Consider the following 16,380-nt stretch of genomic DNA (forward strand, 5'->3'; position numbering starts at 1 on the left):
CAAAATACTTTAACTCAGTGTGGACGACAAAAAGGTCCCATGGGTTTCTGAACTGTGGTCAGGGGTCCAAGTCACTCAGGATTTACAGCATACTTTGATTTGAATCCAAACAGTTACAGTATGTGAACATCGGTGCAGTTCATGGAATTGTCTCATGCTGACTCCAACACTCAAAGACAAGCAAACAGAATCCAAACACTTCAATCTTTGATTTATTTTTTTGAATGTTGTTTTCACGTGATGACACAAGAAGGAGGTCAGATTCAGAATCACAATATTCGATGCAGGCAGTAAATGTACATAAACGTGTCGTGGAGGCAGCAGAGATCTGAATAATCACAGCATGTCCAACAACAACAGGGTTTGTGACAAATCAGTAAGACAGCAGCCAATAAAAATTTGTTATAGTGGGTAAAGAAGGGAGCCACTGAAGGTGCTGTGGTTATATCCATCATCATAGACAGTATAGCCTGATGGGAGATCCAAGTGAATGTGATCTCCTGCTCTCAGCTGCACGATGACAGAGTTGGTGACATACTCACGACCTGTGTTTTTATTCCACTCTGCAGTATACATAATTCTTTGGTTGTTCTTGTACACCCATACACCCATATGACCATATTGGTTTCCACACACAGTGAACTGGAGATAGTAGACCCCTTCAACCGGCGCTGTGAAGAAACCTAAAGAGTAGAAAATGAAAAACAGTTGATTTATGTAGATTTATGTAGAGAACACGTACTCCTGTGACCTGCAGTATATTACCTGTAGTTGGATTGTAAGCATTGCCAATGTTGGTGAAGACCTTGCTGTATTTCAGTGTGATGTCGACGTTGTACGGTCCAACAAGTCCTGTATTAGTCAGAGCCGTGTAAAAGGCCACCTTTGGTTTCCCTGTTAAATCCATTTAAATAAAATGGATCATTTACGTCATTAAACTTAACCTGGACTAAATAAATGATGCGGATGAGTAGATACAATCATCACCTGCATTTTCTTTCTCCAGCTGGTCAATCCTGGACTTGCTGAGGAGGATTTCACTCTCACTGCTGCTCAGTCTGGTCCGCATGTCTGAGAGTTAATGACAGATAATTACAGAGCAGAGCAGCCATCAAAATAGCTAAGTGTTAACATGCACAGTGCATCACGTACAGTATGGTCTCCAGAGGAAGCATACAGACTTTAGTGATCATCTGGATTTTTCTTCTGGAAACCACCACGAGGTCAACATTTGTGGTTTTGAGTTAATTATCTCAACAACTGTTGGGTGGACTGCCTTGAAGTTTAACCACTTTGGTGATCTCTTAACTTTTCATGTGGTGAAACAACACTTCATACTTCAGATGTGTTCACAGGTGCACCAGGAAAATATGTTATATATCATATTTGTCAGTGAAATACCTGTATTCTCTTTTTCTAGGTCACTTGTTTTGCTCTCGGTGGCAGTCAGTCCAGTTTCCAAAGATTCCAGTTCTGTGGCTTGCACTGAAAAATAAGTTTGATTTTTGTTTGTAAATGGTTAAGTGAATTTCTAAACCAGTATAAAAAAGAAACACAATGAACTCTGTTGTATTTTTTGTTAAATGTTGCTGAATTATCTCATTCATATGATATAGATTTTGAAATATTTATTCTGGAGCTCACAGTAAGTGCAACGATACACTGGTACACTTCACCACCTGAGTTATCTTTCTCCAGCTGGTCAATCCTGGACTTGCCGAGGTTAAGTTCACTCTCACTCTTACTCAGTCTGGTCTGCAAGTCTGAAGGTGCAATTACAGAGTGAAAATGGGTGAACTAGAAACTACTGCAAATGTGCAATGACAAGACTAAACCATAATAATTGACAAAGTAGGTCATTTGTCTGTGCCGACTAATTGTGTGTCCTGTGCACGGACACATAATCAATCAAGCTCTGAAAGGACAACATTACGATCACTCAGCAGGAAAAGTAACCAGACTGTACCTGCATTGTCTTTCTGCAGCAATTCCAAGAGCACCGTGAGCTCCACCACAGTGTCTCTCAGTGCTCTCACTTCCTCCCAGATGTCTTTGGTGAGTGGCTTTGTGGTCTCAGCACCTCTTGACCCACACAGGCCGAGCAGCAACAGCAGCAAGCCAAGAACAGCCCTCATTGTCCAGTCACTTGTCTTCATGAAGGTTTGTAGTTCTTAGTTTGCAGAGTTCTTATATAGTCCACAAACATCAGCTGGCCGAGCGAATGGGAAAAACAGATGTTTCTGTTTGACACTGAGATTCAAGGCCTGAGATAATTCAGTTTGCTGGTGAGAAAATGCAAGCTGCTACACAAACACTCACAGAACACACTTATTCTGATCTTACGGCCTATTAATGTGACTGAGGGTTATCTGATTAGATTCACAGAAGTGAATTTTTAAATTAAATTAATTAAATTAAAATGAAATTTTTCCTCAGTCTGTCTCACTATAAACTTAATTTAAACTTAATTTTATCTGATATAATATGAATGAAATCAAACAAATTTTGAGTGTTTTGCATCTCAAATCGTGATTTTTTTTATCAAGTTCAGAGAAAGTAACATCTGATCTCTTGAGCCCTCTGGTGGTAACCAAAATATTTAATCTCAAGTGAAGTACGCCAAACTAATACAACCAGTTGCATTAAGCAGCATGAAATACTTTTTTGACATTACTGCGCGCATGGAAAAACTTACAATAAAAGAAAGCAGCCTCTCTAAAGTAAATCCTTAAAGTAATCTGTAAAGAAAACACTCCATATTGCAAAATTGATGGAAAAAAAGGCAAATGACGCTTTGTATCTTCAAGGCTTTTTCTAAAATATTCACATTTTGTGCTACAGCCGACGATGGATGTATGAGCAAGCGAATCAAACTTCAAGGTGCAATGTTACGATGAAGAAGTATGTCCCAATTGTCTTCTTCTGCATGGAAAGTATGTACTTTGTGAGGCCAGCTACAGTGTCTACTTTAGTAAAAAAGAAATAGTATGCAGATTGGAGCTCAGAGTCACTCACTGGGTATGAGGTGGATACACTCTGACAGGAACAGTGGCAATAAAAAAGAAAAAATACTGAAATCCTTCTCAATTGTTAGTATAAAACAACTTACCGGTATCCTGCACTTGGTTATCATACATCATGAATATTTCCCATGAGCCTTTTCACCACTTCAGCTGCATCATCTAAATGTTTTAGCATTTTCAAATTTCTTAGCCTAGGGCGGATAAATCTTATTCCTGTGCTACTACTACAAGCAGTAGTCATGTCATTACCACTTCCTGACACCATTCACTATTCTATAAATAACCATGAGACCACTCCTAACGTCTGCACAAACATCAGGCAAAGAAATATTGTTGTATGATCACTGTTGTAATGAAATGATAAACACAAAGTAACATAAGGTTACAAAACTTTGTTGTACATGTGAATCTGTGACCTTTTTGTCGCTTCAAAGTAAATCTTATCCACTAGAGGCACAAGTACATGAAGAATCATAGAAAAATAAAACAAACATTAAATTACAATAAAGTCCCCCACAATGACAGACCTCAGGTAAATGTGCATGGTGATGTATTTAAGGACTTATAGCACAAATAAATAAGGTTGAAAATGCAAATTGAAGCACTTAAGCATGATGAAAAAAGGAATATGTCATAATCTGACACAATACAATTGACACAAGACCAAAGATAGCCTTATTCATTTATAACCCAATCATGAGGGCAATGCTGAACTAATCATTTCTCACTGTTCAGTCCATAATGAAGTCAGTCTAATAGGCCGGTCCAAATGAAAAAACATGCAGAATCTCTGGCTTTACATTTGGTATCCAGCCTCTCCCTTTTTGAGGATGTAATTAACAAGTGTAGTACAATGAAAGTTCACTCAGGTAAGCCACTTCTATATATGTGAAATGCAGTGCACATACTGCTGAAAAGAAATCTTTACCATGCGAATTGGACTTATCTGAATTAAATGGAGATAGCCGGTTTAAAAAAGGTAAGCATTAATGGATACCATACTGAACGTCAGGAGGAGAAAAACTATGAGATTCTACTGCAGTGATTGTCTCCAACACTAACCCTGAGGAGTATGTGAGCTGAGCAAAACAAAAGAAAAAGGAAAACGAAAAATCTGTTAAATCAATCAGGGGATGGCATCAACCCCAAACTTAAAGATGACCCTAAAGCTAAGACACAGGAGCACAATGATACCAAATAAAAGCTTAGTAACTCAGATCATAATAGTAAAAAATAAAGTTTAAGGCACATCAAAAGTGTAGAGTACAAAATATAAAAACTTGAAATGGCAGAGCTCAAGCTTGTAACTGTACATTACATTTCTACTAACTACCATGATGAGGCACTTTTGTGCTGTTATCAGTAAAGGCAGTTCATGAACACAGTAACAGAAACAGCAAGAAAATACAAATGAAAGACCAAAAACAAAGATCAAACACTACATTTTACACGAGTGTCACGTCTTGAAAATGTCCCTGCACACGTCTGCTCATCAAATTTAAACTTTTCTGTGAGCCGCAATTACAACTTTTACAAAGTACTTTTGTGAGCAAAGTTACAATGTTAATTTTCACATTACATGTTGTATTTTTAGTGATCGGTGCTACATTCAACAGTAGCTTTGTAAATGTATAATCTGAAATTTGGGCATTTGAGTTTCTATGATGTGCCATTTGAGAAGTTTGAGTAACACTTTGCTGGTTTGAAAGAAAATGACCAAAAGCTCCCATATTTACAAAATCTTAAGGATGCCTATTAGTTTATGATGAAAAAGATAATTTAACCAATTACAGTTGACGCAGGAACTCTGCCTGAAGCTGTTTTATGACAAATTTGAACTTAAACCCTGCAAAATGTTGATACAGCATTAATGTACAACTCGTCATTAAGGCATGATTCTATATCTGACCATTTTACAGCCAAGTATCCCTTAAAACCACAAAAAAAAACATCAGCAAATCAAAACCTGTTCATACAACCCTCTTCAGCACCATATTTTGAATCAGTGTTCAACACGTTCATGTGTTCATTTTATAGAAAGGACATGTGAAAGGTGCTGTAGTGTAGCAGGTGGTACAACCTTACACGGTGGCCGTTTGTTGCTCAGAACAGATTTTAAATCTTCCCAAAGCACACAGTCATGGTGTATGTTAGTTTCAGCCAGGTAAAAATTAGCCAAACATTTTGAGAAAGCACTAAGCCACAACAGCTGCTGGTGCCCTCCTTCCTCGTCTTGAAGCACCGGGGATCACACTTCTTCAAAGAAGGCCATCTGAGACATGTACGCAGAGTTTCGCTGCAAAACAAGACGCGTATGAGCAGTTTGAGAAAGAGGCAAAGGTGGCTGAAATTAATGCAAAAGGGTTGTGCATTCATGCATTTATTTATTCTTTAATGGTTTTCACCACACAACAGAATATTAAAAGCAGGAACAACTTAAACTGTTGACTGTTGTTTATTCTTTATTAACAGGCCAATGGAAAAGTCCCGACACGTCTGAGCTTGGAGGACTCATTTAATCTTACTTTCAGGATATTCAGAAATGCCATCATTTGGCATGCAAGTGATTCTATACACGTCTTAGGGCATTTGTTATGAAAAACACAAGTTCTGTGCCATTTGAAATTGCTTTAGTTTTGATACTAAATATTATGTGTTCAGACATCTGTATATTAACGTGTAACATGAGGACAATCTTTTATGCTCCAGGTATAGAAGAACCATTACGATATGATATTCAACATCTTAGCACCTTCGGAAAATGTACTGATTGTGTAAAAGGAAAAATTGATTTTAACACTTTCACACTTATTTCTATTTGTGAGGACATCTTTAGCACTTTAGTTCCCATTCTGCTTTTGGTATCGTTAATGCAGTCAGTCGGCTCTGGTCTGAGTACGTTGTTATGGAACAACATATGCATGATTTAGTCACTCTATTAGCCAGTCAGTAAAACCAAAATTATTAGTAATAATAATACTAAGATCATGTGATCATACGTACGTTGCTGTGAGGTATGTAGACAGGCTCTTGGATGTATCCCCTCGCCTCACTACGGAGGTTGTACAGGCTGGCCTGTTGCTGCTGCTCCTCCAGCTTCAGAGACTCGATCTCTGTCTTCAGCTCCTTCAGCTGGTCCTGCAGGTGCTTACTCTTCTCCATGTACTCCAGCCTCCATCGATACATGACAAGGTATCATACACAAGCAGAGCTTAAACTGTCTTTCTGGAGTGTCTTTGCACGGCATCTAAACTCACCTTTCTCGCTCGATCTCCATAGACAGCCTTTTCATGTCAGAGTCCTTGAAGTCCAGGCGTGAAGATGTTGATTCGTAGGCAAAATCGGCAGCTTCAGGAGGAGCGGGGGGGGCAGGGGGAGTAGAGTAGGCTGCTATTAGCTGGAAAACGGGCAAGCACATGTCACATAAGTAGTTACACTGATGACGGTAAAGCACATGTTGCACTAACACATCACTGTTGACACACAATGGCAAAAACACACAATACAAATCTTAAATTTATTCACATTATCAGCGTCAGATTTGTTTAGTCGCTAATGTCACTACAGCTCTCACTCTGAACACCAACACAAAAAGAAAGCAAACTATTCCTATCCAGCTAAATCCACCTTCAAATAAAACACCTAAAAACAGTTGGCGGTCCTGCTGTTTGGTGTCTTATTTCCACTTTTCGGAGGGAAAATGTAAAAATTACAATGGCTCATTTCCTGTATGCACTTGATTGCTTGAACATCCCCAAGAAGAAATAATGAAGGCATCACAAAGAGCAAAACATCATCATCATCATCATCACCATCACCATACAGGGTATGTTGTTTTGGTGATCTCCAGCAGCTTCTGTTTGGCTCTCCGCTCAGCATCCTTTGCCTCGGTCAGGTCCTGCTTCAGGTGATCGGCCTCCTTCAACCTGGAACCATACAGTTGTTTAGCTATAAGCTGATGGAAGACAGTAATATTGTTATTAATATACAGTTAATACTTTGAAGTATTAGAGGCAGATTACTGAGTGTTTTTAATTTTTCTGGATACAGGAATAGATATAACTATGGTATATAGTGGTAATCTTTGATGGCTTTTTTTTAGTGAACAACTAGATTTTTATTGAAAATTAAACTAAACTCTGCAGAAAAAAGTGGAGCACAAACAAATATTTTTTGTTAAAATATTTTCATTGTGAAATTTTTGGATGCCGTCACGTCATTTGTGTGGAAAGAGAGAAACCAAGAGGAACTCAATGCCACCACTTTACTAGGCAAATCAGACAAATGTAATACATATAGAAAAGCTGTAAGAAGTAATAATTCACTAAAAAACAAAGATGATTTCAGACCTCCTCTCAGACTGCTCCACCAGTTTGACAGCCAGCTGCTCTGCCTCCCTCATCTTCTGCTCCATCAGCCTTTTCTCCTCCTTAGTCTTCATGGCGGTGACCTCTAACCTCTGCCTATCCTGCTCAGCCTCAGCAGCCTTGTGGGCCAGCAGCTTGGCCTCCTCCTCAGCAATCTGGGCCTTCTCTGCCAGCAAGTCCGCTGTCTCCTCAGATCGCAGCTGGACATGATGCATAGAGTTGAGGGCTTATTTTTAAGAAGCAGTCTGGCTCTTTAACATTATGCCATTAAAGACGGGGAAAGTTTGTTGCCCAAAAGGGAGCTCACACCAAAGTCTGGGAGGTTCAACAATTATCTCATGTGAAGGAGGAAGCTCTCACCAGTGCCTCGTTGGCCAGCCGCGCCTCATCCTGCAGCTGGAAAAGTCTTCGTTCCATCTCTTCTTTTGCTCTTTCCGCTTCCTCCCTCATCTGTTTTTCCCGTGCCAGGATTTGGCGCTCCATCTAGACGAAACCGAAGAAAACCAAATCAAAGTTAAGACAATCAGCCACGATCAAATTATTTGTAGGCTGTGGTTGTGTGCATGTAAGCACAGTGTACATCAAGTCCAATGTGTTTTTCTACAGTGGAGCTGAGAGAGCGCCGACCTTCTTGCGGGCCTTCTCCTCTTTAGCTTGAGCCTTCATCTGCTGCACTTCAATGGAGTCCACCTTCCTCCTCCTCATGAATAGATCATGGTTACCGATACATAACTGCAGGATCTAGAGAGCGACACAAACCAGCAAAACCTTTGTTAACTCTGTCATTTGTTATACTTGAACACTTACGTGGATAAATAGGTAAACCGACCAGCTTGTTGACACGCAGTTGAGATGAGTAGAACTTGAACACATCTTTCTTCTTGTCCAGAGGTTTGATTGTGAACTGCAACATGGGAAAGTTCAAAAGATCGTTTTTTCTGCACTACTGACACTATTTTTTAACATTGTTTCAACGGACAGCGCAGCTTTGATGCCTTTACATCAGTACAGCTACAGTGAAAATCCTCTGCTGGAAGGCAGCAGGTTTCATGAATAGTAGTAAAGTATAATGGAAATAATAGAAGGGTTTCAACTTAGGCAGCAGGATGAGGACGAAAAGGACGACAGTTATCAGTTTGCTATTGCATTGTATATTTTCTTAACAAAATCATTATGTGGAATCCATCAATTTACTCAAAAAAATAAAAGTTAAAACAATAGTTGCACCCATTTCTTCCTAAATGAAAAGACTGTCACAAAAATGCTGAATGTCCTGAACAAAGAAAGGCATCAAATGACAGTCCACTGCTTGTATTTACCTCCTTTTCACTGTAAGAGATATTGCGGATGCCGCTCCAAGGAAAGGACTTGTTAGGGTTAAGTTTGCTGTTGGGGCTGTAGATGTGAAGACCCTGAGCATCCACTCCGAGTAACAAGTCTGTGTCCCTCTTATTTTGCTGTCAATGTGATATGTAATACAGAAAAAAAACAACATGCCATTTTTTTTAAAATACCTTGCAGAATTTGCCTAAATTGATAGAACATCAAAGCACAGTAATTTACACTGACCGTAATGGCAAAGTAACTGACACCGTACATCTCAAGGTCCTGAGCAATTTTTAGGTATTCCATCTCAGCCTCATCCCTGTATGGACAGCATAAAAATAAGAAAGGGATGTCATACCAAACCATGATACATTCATCACACTTCAACCACAGAATCCGGGACTACACCTTCTTGTAATGGTGTTAACTTCAGGAGCCATCCTGGGTCAAGTCCTACCTGGCGATGCCTCTGTGCTCTGCGTACCAAGCTGTGATCTTCTCCTCCCACATGTCAGGTGTCATTTGGTACTGCATCAAAACCTGGAATTCAGACACAGGGTCAAAGGTGAAACACTGTACAGCACACAATTGCTGTAACAATAAAATACCCCAATTATTGATATAACCTGCTTTGGTGGACAGTCAAACTGACACATACAGAACAAGTTATACTGTATACTTACTCTTTTTGGCAAAAGCTCATCTTGTGCCAAGAAGCCCGGCTTGTGAAAGTTTGGGTCATAGTCCCCATACTGTGATTGAGAAGGGGGGGAAGAAACAAGAATATTATTGTTGCACATTAAGCAAAACTTAAAGCATACATGGAGAAGTCTAACTGAAAATAAAATACAGTTTTCATCATATAGATCAATCAATCAATCTTTATTTATATAGCGCCAATTCACAACAGCATTATCTCAAGACGCTTTACATAAAGAGCAGGTCTAGACCAAACTCTTTAATCAGAGAGAGACCCAACGATTCATGAATTCAAAATTAAGGATTCAAGAATTCCCACATGAGCAGGAATCAGATATTATAGATCTGTTCTGTAAAAAAGTTAGCTTGTATCTTCTTCTCTCAAATCTGTAGCCAAGAAGTATTTGTTTGTCTCATGAATGTTGTGCCCATCCACAGAGGGACTCTTTGAGCTGTAAGCCGTACCTGTGCATAGCTCTCTTACCTTAAAGCATCTCTTAAGCTTTAACTATTTATTTTCTTGTGCTTTTATTGTCTTTTACATGCAATTTAATGTTTCTGTGTGTTGGATTTATTGTGTTTTACGTCCCTGTAAAGCACTTTGAATGTCCTTGTGTCTGAAAGGTGCTATATGAATAAATGTTGCCTTGCCTTGCCTTACCTTAGCTTGGACAGCATATGATGCCAACAGAACAGACGCTTCAGGGGAACAGAATATCTCTTCATCTAATATCTGTTTTTTCACCTATACAAGAGATTGAAGACATGTATGAACATGTACTGAACGAGTTCAGCTTTTTCATTTCGGTTTTTAACACACACATTAATTTTACTTACATTTGAGAACAAAACCGCCTCCAAAAGCGTTTGTACAAGCGAGTTCAGGCACAAGGTTATTTTACAAGAAATGTTCTTCTTACCTGTAAGAAGAAGAGGTGCTGAGTTATTTCTTGGACCAGCTCTTCTTCTACTTTTTCTGGGAAGAATTTGGCCAGGAAATGAAATGTTATGGGAGAGTCCTTGGGAACCTCCTGGTCCAAGACCTTGGTGAACAAAACAGTAGAAGAGTGCACAATAATTTGTTAGACCAGACACTAAAGCTAGAGTGTCACCATCAGTGTCTGTGTAATTAGTTACTAGCAACACAACAGACAATTAGGAAATTAAGTGCTTAATTGTTTGAAATAACTTAACAATTTAATCAATTAATTGATGAAATAATTTATTAAGGAAATGTGACAAACATTAGCCCATTCCAACCTCTCAGATGTAAGGATTTGCTTTTATATCATCACAAACAGAATATCTTAATGCATACAAATCATCTGCTCTGTGCAAAACATTTAAACCACATGGTGTCTGGCATATTATTCAAGTCATGTGTTGTTTCTGAATCCTCATGAGTCAGTACGACCCTCAAAGGTTCACTCCTTCACTTACCCGTTTTTCTGGTTTCAGCCAGGCATAGGTGTCCTTTACTGTGTACCTGAGTCCAAAGAACCACGTCTCCCTCAAACCAACAGTACGACAGACCAGGTCAAACAGGTCTTTACCTTTCCATTTCACCTGAGAAAAACAGTGAGCGACAAAGAGATCAGTGAGTTAAGATGCTCAAACCATGTGACCGTTTGCAGCTTCTGTACCAATTTACAGTAACTCTCAACTGCAACTCAAATATTCACTTATAACTCGTCCTTTGAGTGCACAGAAAACAATTAACTTTAACCTTCATGTTAAACTCTTGATGTAACTGGTTTACTGACCGGGTTTCTTTAGTATTTATAGTGATGCTGGGCCATCTCGGTTGAAATAAAATCATTAAAAAAAAACTATTACGCACAGCAAATGCCACATATTTGACGAATGTAGCTTTTGTTTTGACTCTCATGTACTACCTAAATTGATCACAAGACTGAATCAGCTTACGACATCTGCTCGACAATTTCCTGGGGGAAATCCTGACTGATACTTTCCAAGGACATTGTATAAAATCTTTGAGTTGGTATCTTAGATAGAAACAATGAAATGTTTTCTATATGTATGCAGAAACGTGCTCAACTCTTTTCTCCCTCCTTCTAAGTGTGATGCACTGGTGCTACACCATCACAACAGATGTCTGCACACCATGATTTATGTAAAATACTTATTATTTAATGTGCAAGGATACTTCAGGCCATTCTTTGGTGTCTGTGAACCTGAGATCTCTAGTTTCATGTGAGCCCATAATTGGTTAAACAAACACATGCATACATACAATATACTGTATAGTTACACAGTGACTTGGACACGGGAAAAGATACATCCACACAGAGATAGACAAAGTTTCCTTTCAGACTCAAATCTTGCCTAAATAAACCCATACCTCACAGCTGAACTCCATTTCAGCATCCATTGTGATGACTTTGACTTTAAAAGTCTTTGGCTGCTTCTTCTTCAATCCCAGGATAGACATTTTCAGGGAGTTGCTGTCAAAGAAACCTGTGAAACATAAAACAGTATTTCAGGTGTAGAACTGATTTTAGGACAAAAAATTACATTTTACATTTGACAACATTGATGCACACAATAACTAAAATAGCACACTTTGATGACATTTACAATTGTTAGCTTTTGGAGAGAATAACGCCATCGCTCTTGCAACTGGGTTTTGTTGGATCACTGAATTAGCTCCCAGCCGGAGATAATTCAACGTTTCAAGCAGCTTTACAGAAAAATATGAGTTACTTCTTTGTTAAATAAAACAAGCAGCTGATGTGTAGATGAGGCCCATTACCTGCGTGTAAAGTTACAAGCTTCTGCCGTTCAAAGTCTCAGAGGAGGACCGATGCTAAGCTAACTGATATTACTAGACAGCGTTATGCCACGAAAACGGACCAAAACAAGTTGTAGAAAGAGCGGAACTTTAGGGAGTTATCCATGATGAACTCTTTCAAACTTCAACAGGTAAACTTGTTTTAAATGCCACTTGGAAACAACTTTGCTGATGTTATCGGTAGCTACGTGGTTTGGCTCGCTGGTTAGCTTGCAGTAACATATCAGGAGGACTTTCCAGAAGATTTTTGTTTTGACTCCTCGTCGCTCTACAGGTGGGAACACGAACAGCAGCTTGGGATAACGCTACTGCGCATGCGCACGAATCTGGACCCATGGGTGTCGCCTTCAAGGGTAATCGGAAATAGCGAATTTCGCATTGCATTTACAGGGAACAGAGTTTGGTGGCAGCAGGGACTCAGAGCCGAGGCTCCGGTGTAGGATTATCTGTCTGGCTATTGGCAAGAAAAAGTTCATGATAATGATAAAGAATTACAAGCTGATATGAGGGAAAAAGGAAGAAATGGGCTATGGACGATCCGTTAACTGACAGTCTTTGCTAACGGAGTCGCTAACCTTGAACTGCTCCTGCTACTCCTTCCGGGTCCAGTTTTCCTTGATAACTATAAGTGTGTCTGCAGTGGGTCCATAATGCTGTACCATCACATTTGGTAAGCAGTTAAATTAGGTTGTTTTCTAGTTGTGAATTTGTGAAGAAGAAACGGCCAGAAAAAAAGTCAGCGAGGCTGCTGTAGGTAACTCTGTCACAAACATGCATGCTGTCTCCTGTGTAATGTTAAAGTTAAGTAGCTGTTGCAGCTGGTTGTATTATGTTATAATCATTAGAGAAGTCAGATAAGCCAGTGCTATTGTGCTAGTGTGTCAGCTAAGTTATAGTTATTTTCCAGTTGCAGTATTATGCAAAGAAAACCAGTTAAGATGTAAGCACACTGAGCTGTAAAAAATATTCAATTTACAATGTCTAAAGTATGGTGCTGTTATCTCTTGGTTTTTCCTTTCTTTGCACAGGTTTGTATATAATGTCAGCTGTCACTAAGACATTTGAAAATGTGAAAGCGGTCATCTTATCAGCTCATAAATGTTCCACGTCAGGAGACAAGGTCACTTTCTACAACTCCTGGGCAGATAACTATGACCAGGTGAGACACAAAAAGATGATATCAGCAAAATATTCCTTTTTCGCCCAATTAAAGACATGAAGTGAAACAGCAAAATTATTTTAAAAATGTGTATTTTATAAAATAAAAATGGCTTCTATTTAAGGTTTATTTAGCCAAAGGTAAATTTACAGCACTCACAGCAACTCCACAGCAAATATGTGACCGTGTGATTTTTGTTGATTTTTTGTACATAATTAATCAATATGTTCAGATACCTGTTCGTTACTGTGCTAAAAGCCACTGTTCTTTCTTAAAACTCGTTTGAATAGGATGTGGCTTTACTGGACTACCGCGCACCAAGTCTGGCAGCAAACAGCATCTCCTCCCATTTCAGTGGCGATCGTGAAACAGCTGTCATGTTGGACGTGGCCTGTGGCACAGGACTGGTGGCCAAACAGGTATAAACTCACATGACAGAGGACAAACTACTGAATTTATGAGAATCCTCTTAAAAGAAACTGTCTTGATACAGTCATACGTAAATTTGATATTTTACAAAAGCCATTTTTTGAAAATGTTTTCTGAGTCGCATGACTAAAAATATTTTTTTTTTATAAAACATGACTTCTGTGTTGCTGTCTGACCTGTTTCAGGTTAGAAGATTAAGTATTTCCAGTGAATGTCTACAAAATGCTCTCTGCTCTCTGCTTATTTGGATCAGAACAGCATGGACCCAATCACTATTCTGTTCAAATGATTTGACCAGTATGACGTTTAACATCCGGATGTGTCGCTGTTGAACAGATGAAGAGACGCGGATTTGGACATTTTGTGGGTATTGATGGAAGTGAGGCCATGTTGAAGTTGGCCAGAGAGAGCGAGTTGTACCAGGACCTGAAGCAGTCCGTGCTTGGAGAGGAGCCACTACCTGTCCAATGGGGTAATTTAATGGTTCATTTCACAAGGGTCATTGATCACTGTGATTCAGTAGGTGATTCTCAGATGGGGTGGTTTTATTCAGTGTTATTGTAATTGCCATCATTTGTCTTTGCTATGATTATTTTATTATCTGTGTACTCTGTCACTGCTTGCCACTGTTGAAGATGTATTACATTAAAGCTGCATTTTAATCACTGTTGTAAGTTTTAGTTTAAATTGTCAATCCTACATGTTTGCCTGCGATCAATTTAAAAAAAAACTCTAGATATTGTGGCTACTCAGTATTTTCATTACTATCATCAGCATCAGCAGCTGTAGGAATTAGTTTTTGAACTTTGATCATCTTGTTTTGGAATTAAACTCTCTTATCTTCCTGACTCTTCTACCTCTCCCGTCTTCCTCCTGCAGGTTTGTTTGATGTGGTTGTGATTGTTGGAGCACTGAGTGTTGGTCAGGTCCCGGTTGCGGTGGTCAGAGAGTTGTGCAAGTCCACCAAACCAGGTGAGAGCATGTTTCCTGGTTTGATGCTGTCTCAGCTGCACTTCTGGCCTTTGGTTGTAATAAGCATCTCCTCACTGTAGGTGAGTTTTAACAACACCACTGCAATGTTGCCTGTTTCCACCAGGTGGCTACGTTTGCATGACAACTAGGAGTAACAAGGACAATCTGGAATACAAAGCTGCCCTGGAGTGTGAACTGAAGCGGATGGAGGAAGAGGGTCTCTGGACTTGTGTAGACGTCACTGAGGTGGAAGACTGGGAGAGAGCAGTGTCGGAGGTGGAGGACGGCTACATATCTGGTGCTGTGTACCTCTATAAGAAACTACAATAAGACACTCTGCAAGAAATACAGCACAGTGCATAACCATGTAAGATGTGACATCGAACCAGCAAAGGCACAAAGCATTCAAGAAGATTGAGGGGAAAAAAAACCTTAAATACATCATTATATACTTTAAAAAGAAAGTGTCAAGGTTTTTTGACATTGTCTGTGTCTTACAGACCTGAAGTTGAAGATGTGAAGCTATATTTGGTGTGAATAAACCTCTTCAAATTTCTATAACATCTTGAGGATATGCAGTAAAGTTTTCTTAATAAAAAATGAAAACAAAAACAAAGGTGCGATAAATGAAGGTGCAATTTATGTCTGTTAACTTTAGTTTGTCAATATCTGCGTTATCAAAGAATAACACACATTACATGAAGTAATTTTCCTCAGTGAAGTCCAATTATAGATTATTGATGAAAAGTAACCCCATTTTTTAGAAGTGTAATGTAGCATAGAATGGAAATAGTTTCTCATATCTGCACTTGAGTAAATATACTTAATTATATATATTATATATGATATTTAGTCAATACAATTTTATAGTTTTAAGTCATGTAGCTGTCTCCTCTGAAGCAAAATGTGTGTATTTTGCATTCAGAATAACTGGCAGCATTAGTTTGGGACCAGACTCTGATGCTGCTGCTCATTTGAGGAAGCAAAACCAAAACGTTCCACTAACATGATCACTGAAACTAAGCTTGAGTCCTTCACATACACATTGTGCCTCCCTCCCATCTGACACTGCACACCTCCACTTTAACCACACTCTCTGTCAAACCAGTCTGTCCTGTCCTATTAAAATAGCCAAGAGGAGCACTGAAAGTCCAGGGGGATGCTGTAAACGGCGGTGAAAGGCTCTTAGCTCATGTCTAGTCTAGTATGTATAACCCATTTGGATAGCTGAAAAAAGACCATTACTTGCCTGATCAAAGTGTAGTAGTTTATTGAAAAGTAAACATACAAATACATGTCAGGAAAATCGAAAATAGAATAAACATAGTCACATTTTACAGTTGTGATAAAAAGCAAAACATCTGTTGACAGTAACAGTTTTGTAGCTGATGTAATGCAAAAAGTGTAACTTTTTATTTGCAACAAATGGAGTTTTTCGTTGCCATACAGCTCATGAAAAAAACACATGCTTGAATTAACAATTCTAATGCTATCGATTTAAAGTAATGATTTAAAACAGGCTAAAACATGAAGCTGCTTCACGCTGCCTCTTTACTCGTATTATGTTCAGGTTGCTGTGTGTCCAGCAGAGAC

General features: G+C 39.0%; 3 protein-coding genes across 5 annotated transcripts; 1 reads left to right on the forward strand and 2 right to left on the reverse strand.

The window, feature by feature from the left end:
- Positions 1–330: 330 nt before the first annotated feature.
- LOC139213393 (heavy metal-binding protein HIP-like) lies at positions 331–2,141 on the reverse strand. The gene is made up of 6 exons (XM_070844071.1): positions 1,967–2,141; positions 1,680–1,763; positions 1,402–1,485; positions 988–1,071; positions 766–894; positions 331–683 (listed from the first exon to the last, which is right to left on the reverse strand). Exons 1-6 carry the CDS (start codon positions 2,133–2,135, stop codon positions 403–405), a joined length of 831 nt encoding a protein of 276 aa, XP_070700172.1. The 5' UTR covers positions 2,136–2,141; the 3' UTR covers positions 331–402.
- A 1,234-nt stretch (positions 2,142–3,375) lies between these two features.
- On the reverse strand, positions 3,376–12,458 carry nf2b (NF2, moesin-ezrin-radixin like (MERLIN) tumor suppressor b). The gene is made up of 17 exons (XM_070843312.1): positions 12,189–12,458; positions 11,778–11,893; positions 10,856–10,981; positions 10,336–10,458; positions 10,077–10,160; positions 9,400–9,468; positions 9,174–9,256; positions 8,960–9,035; positions 8,710–8,847; positions 8,220–8,294; positions 8,018–8,131; positions 7,751–7,873; positions 7,373–7,590; positions 6,847–6,949; positions 6,281–6,420; positions 6,027–6,195; positions 3,376–5,319 (listed from the first exon to the last, which is right to left on the reverse strand). The coding sequence occupies exons 2-17, from the start codon at positions 11,865–11,867 to the stop codon at positions 5,272–5,274; spliced, it is 1,779 nt and encodes a 592-aa protein (XP_070699413.1). The 5' UTR covers positions 11,868–11,893; positions 12,189–12,458; the 3' UTR covers positions 3,376–5,271.
- Positions 12,459–12,669: 211 nt separating this feature from the next.
- mettl27 (methyltransferase like 27) lies at positions 12,670–15,354 on the forward strand. 3 transcript variants are annotated; one of them, XM_070843833.1, is made up of 6 exons: positions 12,670–12,981; positions 13,256–13,386; positions 13,677–13,805; positions 14,152–14,287; positions 14,695–14,787; positions 14,912–15,354. In XM_070843833.1, the coding sequence occupies exons 2-6, from the start codon at positions 13,267–13,269 to the stop codon at positions 15,115–15,117; spliced, it is 684 nt and encodes a 227-aa protein (XP_070699934.1). In that variant the 5' UTR covers positions 12,670–12,981; positions 13,256–13,266; the 3' UTR covers positions 15,118–15,354. The 3 variants fall into 3 exon arrangements, with proteins under 3 accessions (XP_070699934.1, XP_070699933.1, XP_070699935.1); XM_070843832.1 differs by having other exon boundaries at positions 12,670–12,977; XM_070843834.1 differs by having other exon boundaries at positions 12,670–12,897.
- Positions 15,355–16,380: the final 1,026 nt, after the last annotated feature.

This window comes from Pempheris klunzingeri, chromosome 14, assembly GCF_042242105.1.
Source record: "Pempheris klunzingeri isolate RE-2024b chromosome 14, fPemKlu1.hap1, whole genome shotgun sequence".
Classification (NCBI taxonomy): Eukaryota; Metazoa; Chordata; class Actinopteri; order Acropomatiformes; family Pempheridae; genus Pempheris; species Pempheris klunzingeri.

Coding starts and splice junctions, on each gene's coding strand:
- LOC139213393 (XM_070844071.1), bottom strand. CDS start 2,135: ATGAGGGCTGTTCTTGGCTTGCTGCTGTTGCTGCTCGGCCTGTGTGGG. Junction 1,486..1,679: donor GCTGGAGAAAGATAACTCAG/GTGGTGAAGTGT, acceptor CTTATTTTTCAG/TGCAAGCCACAGAACTGGAA. Junction 895..987: donor GCTGGAGAAAGAAAATGCAG/GTGATGATTGTA, acceptor TGGATTTAACAG/GGAAACCAAAGGTGGCCTTT.
- nf2b (XM_070843312.1), bottom strand. CDS start 11,867: ATGTCTATCCTGGGATTGAAGAAGAAGCAGCCAAAGACTTTTAAAGTC. Junction 8,848..8,959: donor TCAGTTACTTTGCCATTACG/GTCAGTGTAAAT, acceptor TCACATTGACAG/CAAAATAAGAGGGACACAGA. Junction 6,950..7,372: donor GTGGAGCAGTCTGAGAGGAG/GTCTGAAATCAT, acceptor GTATGGTTCCAG/GTTGAAGGAGGCCGATCACC.
- mettl27 (XM_070843833.1), top strand. CDS start 13,267: ATGTCAGCTGTCACTAAGACATTTGAAAATGTGAAAGCGGTCATCTTA. Junction 13,387..13,676: donor GGGCAGATAACTATGACCAG/GTGAGACACAAA, acceptor TCGTTTGAATAG/GATGTGGCTTTACTGGACTA. Junction 14,288..14,694: donor GCCACTACCTGTCCAATGGG/GTAATTTAATGG, acceptor TTCCTCCTGCAG/GTTTGTTTGATGTGGTTGTG.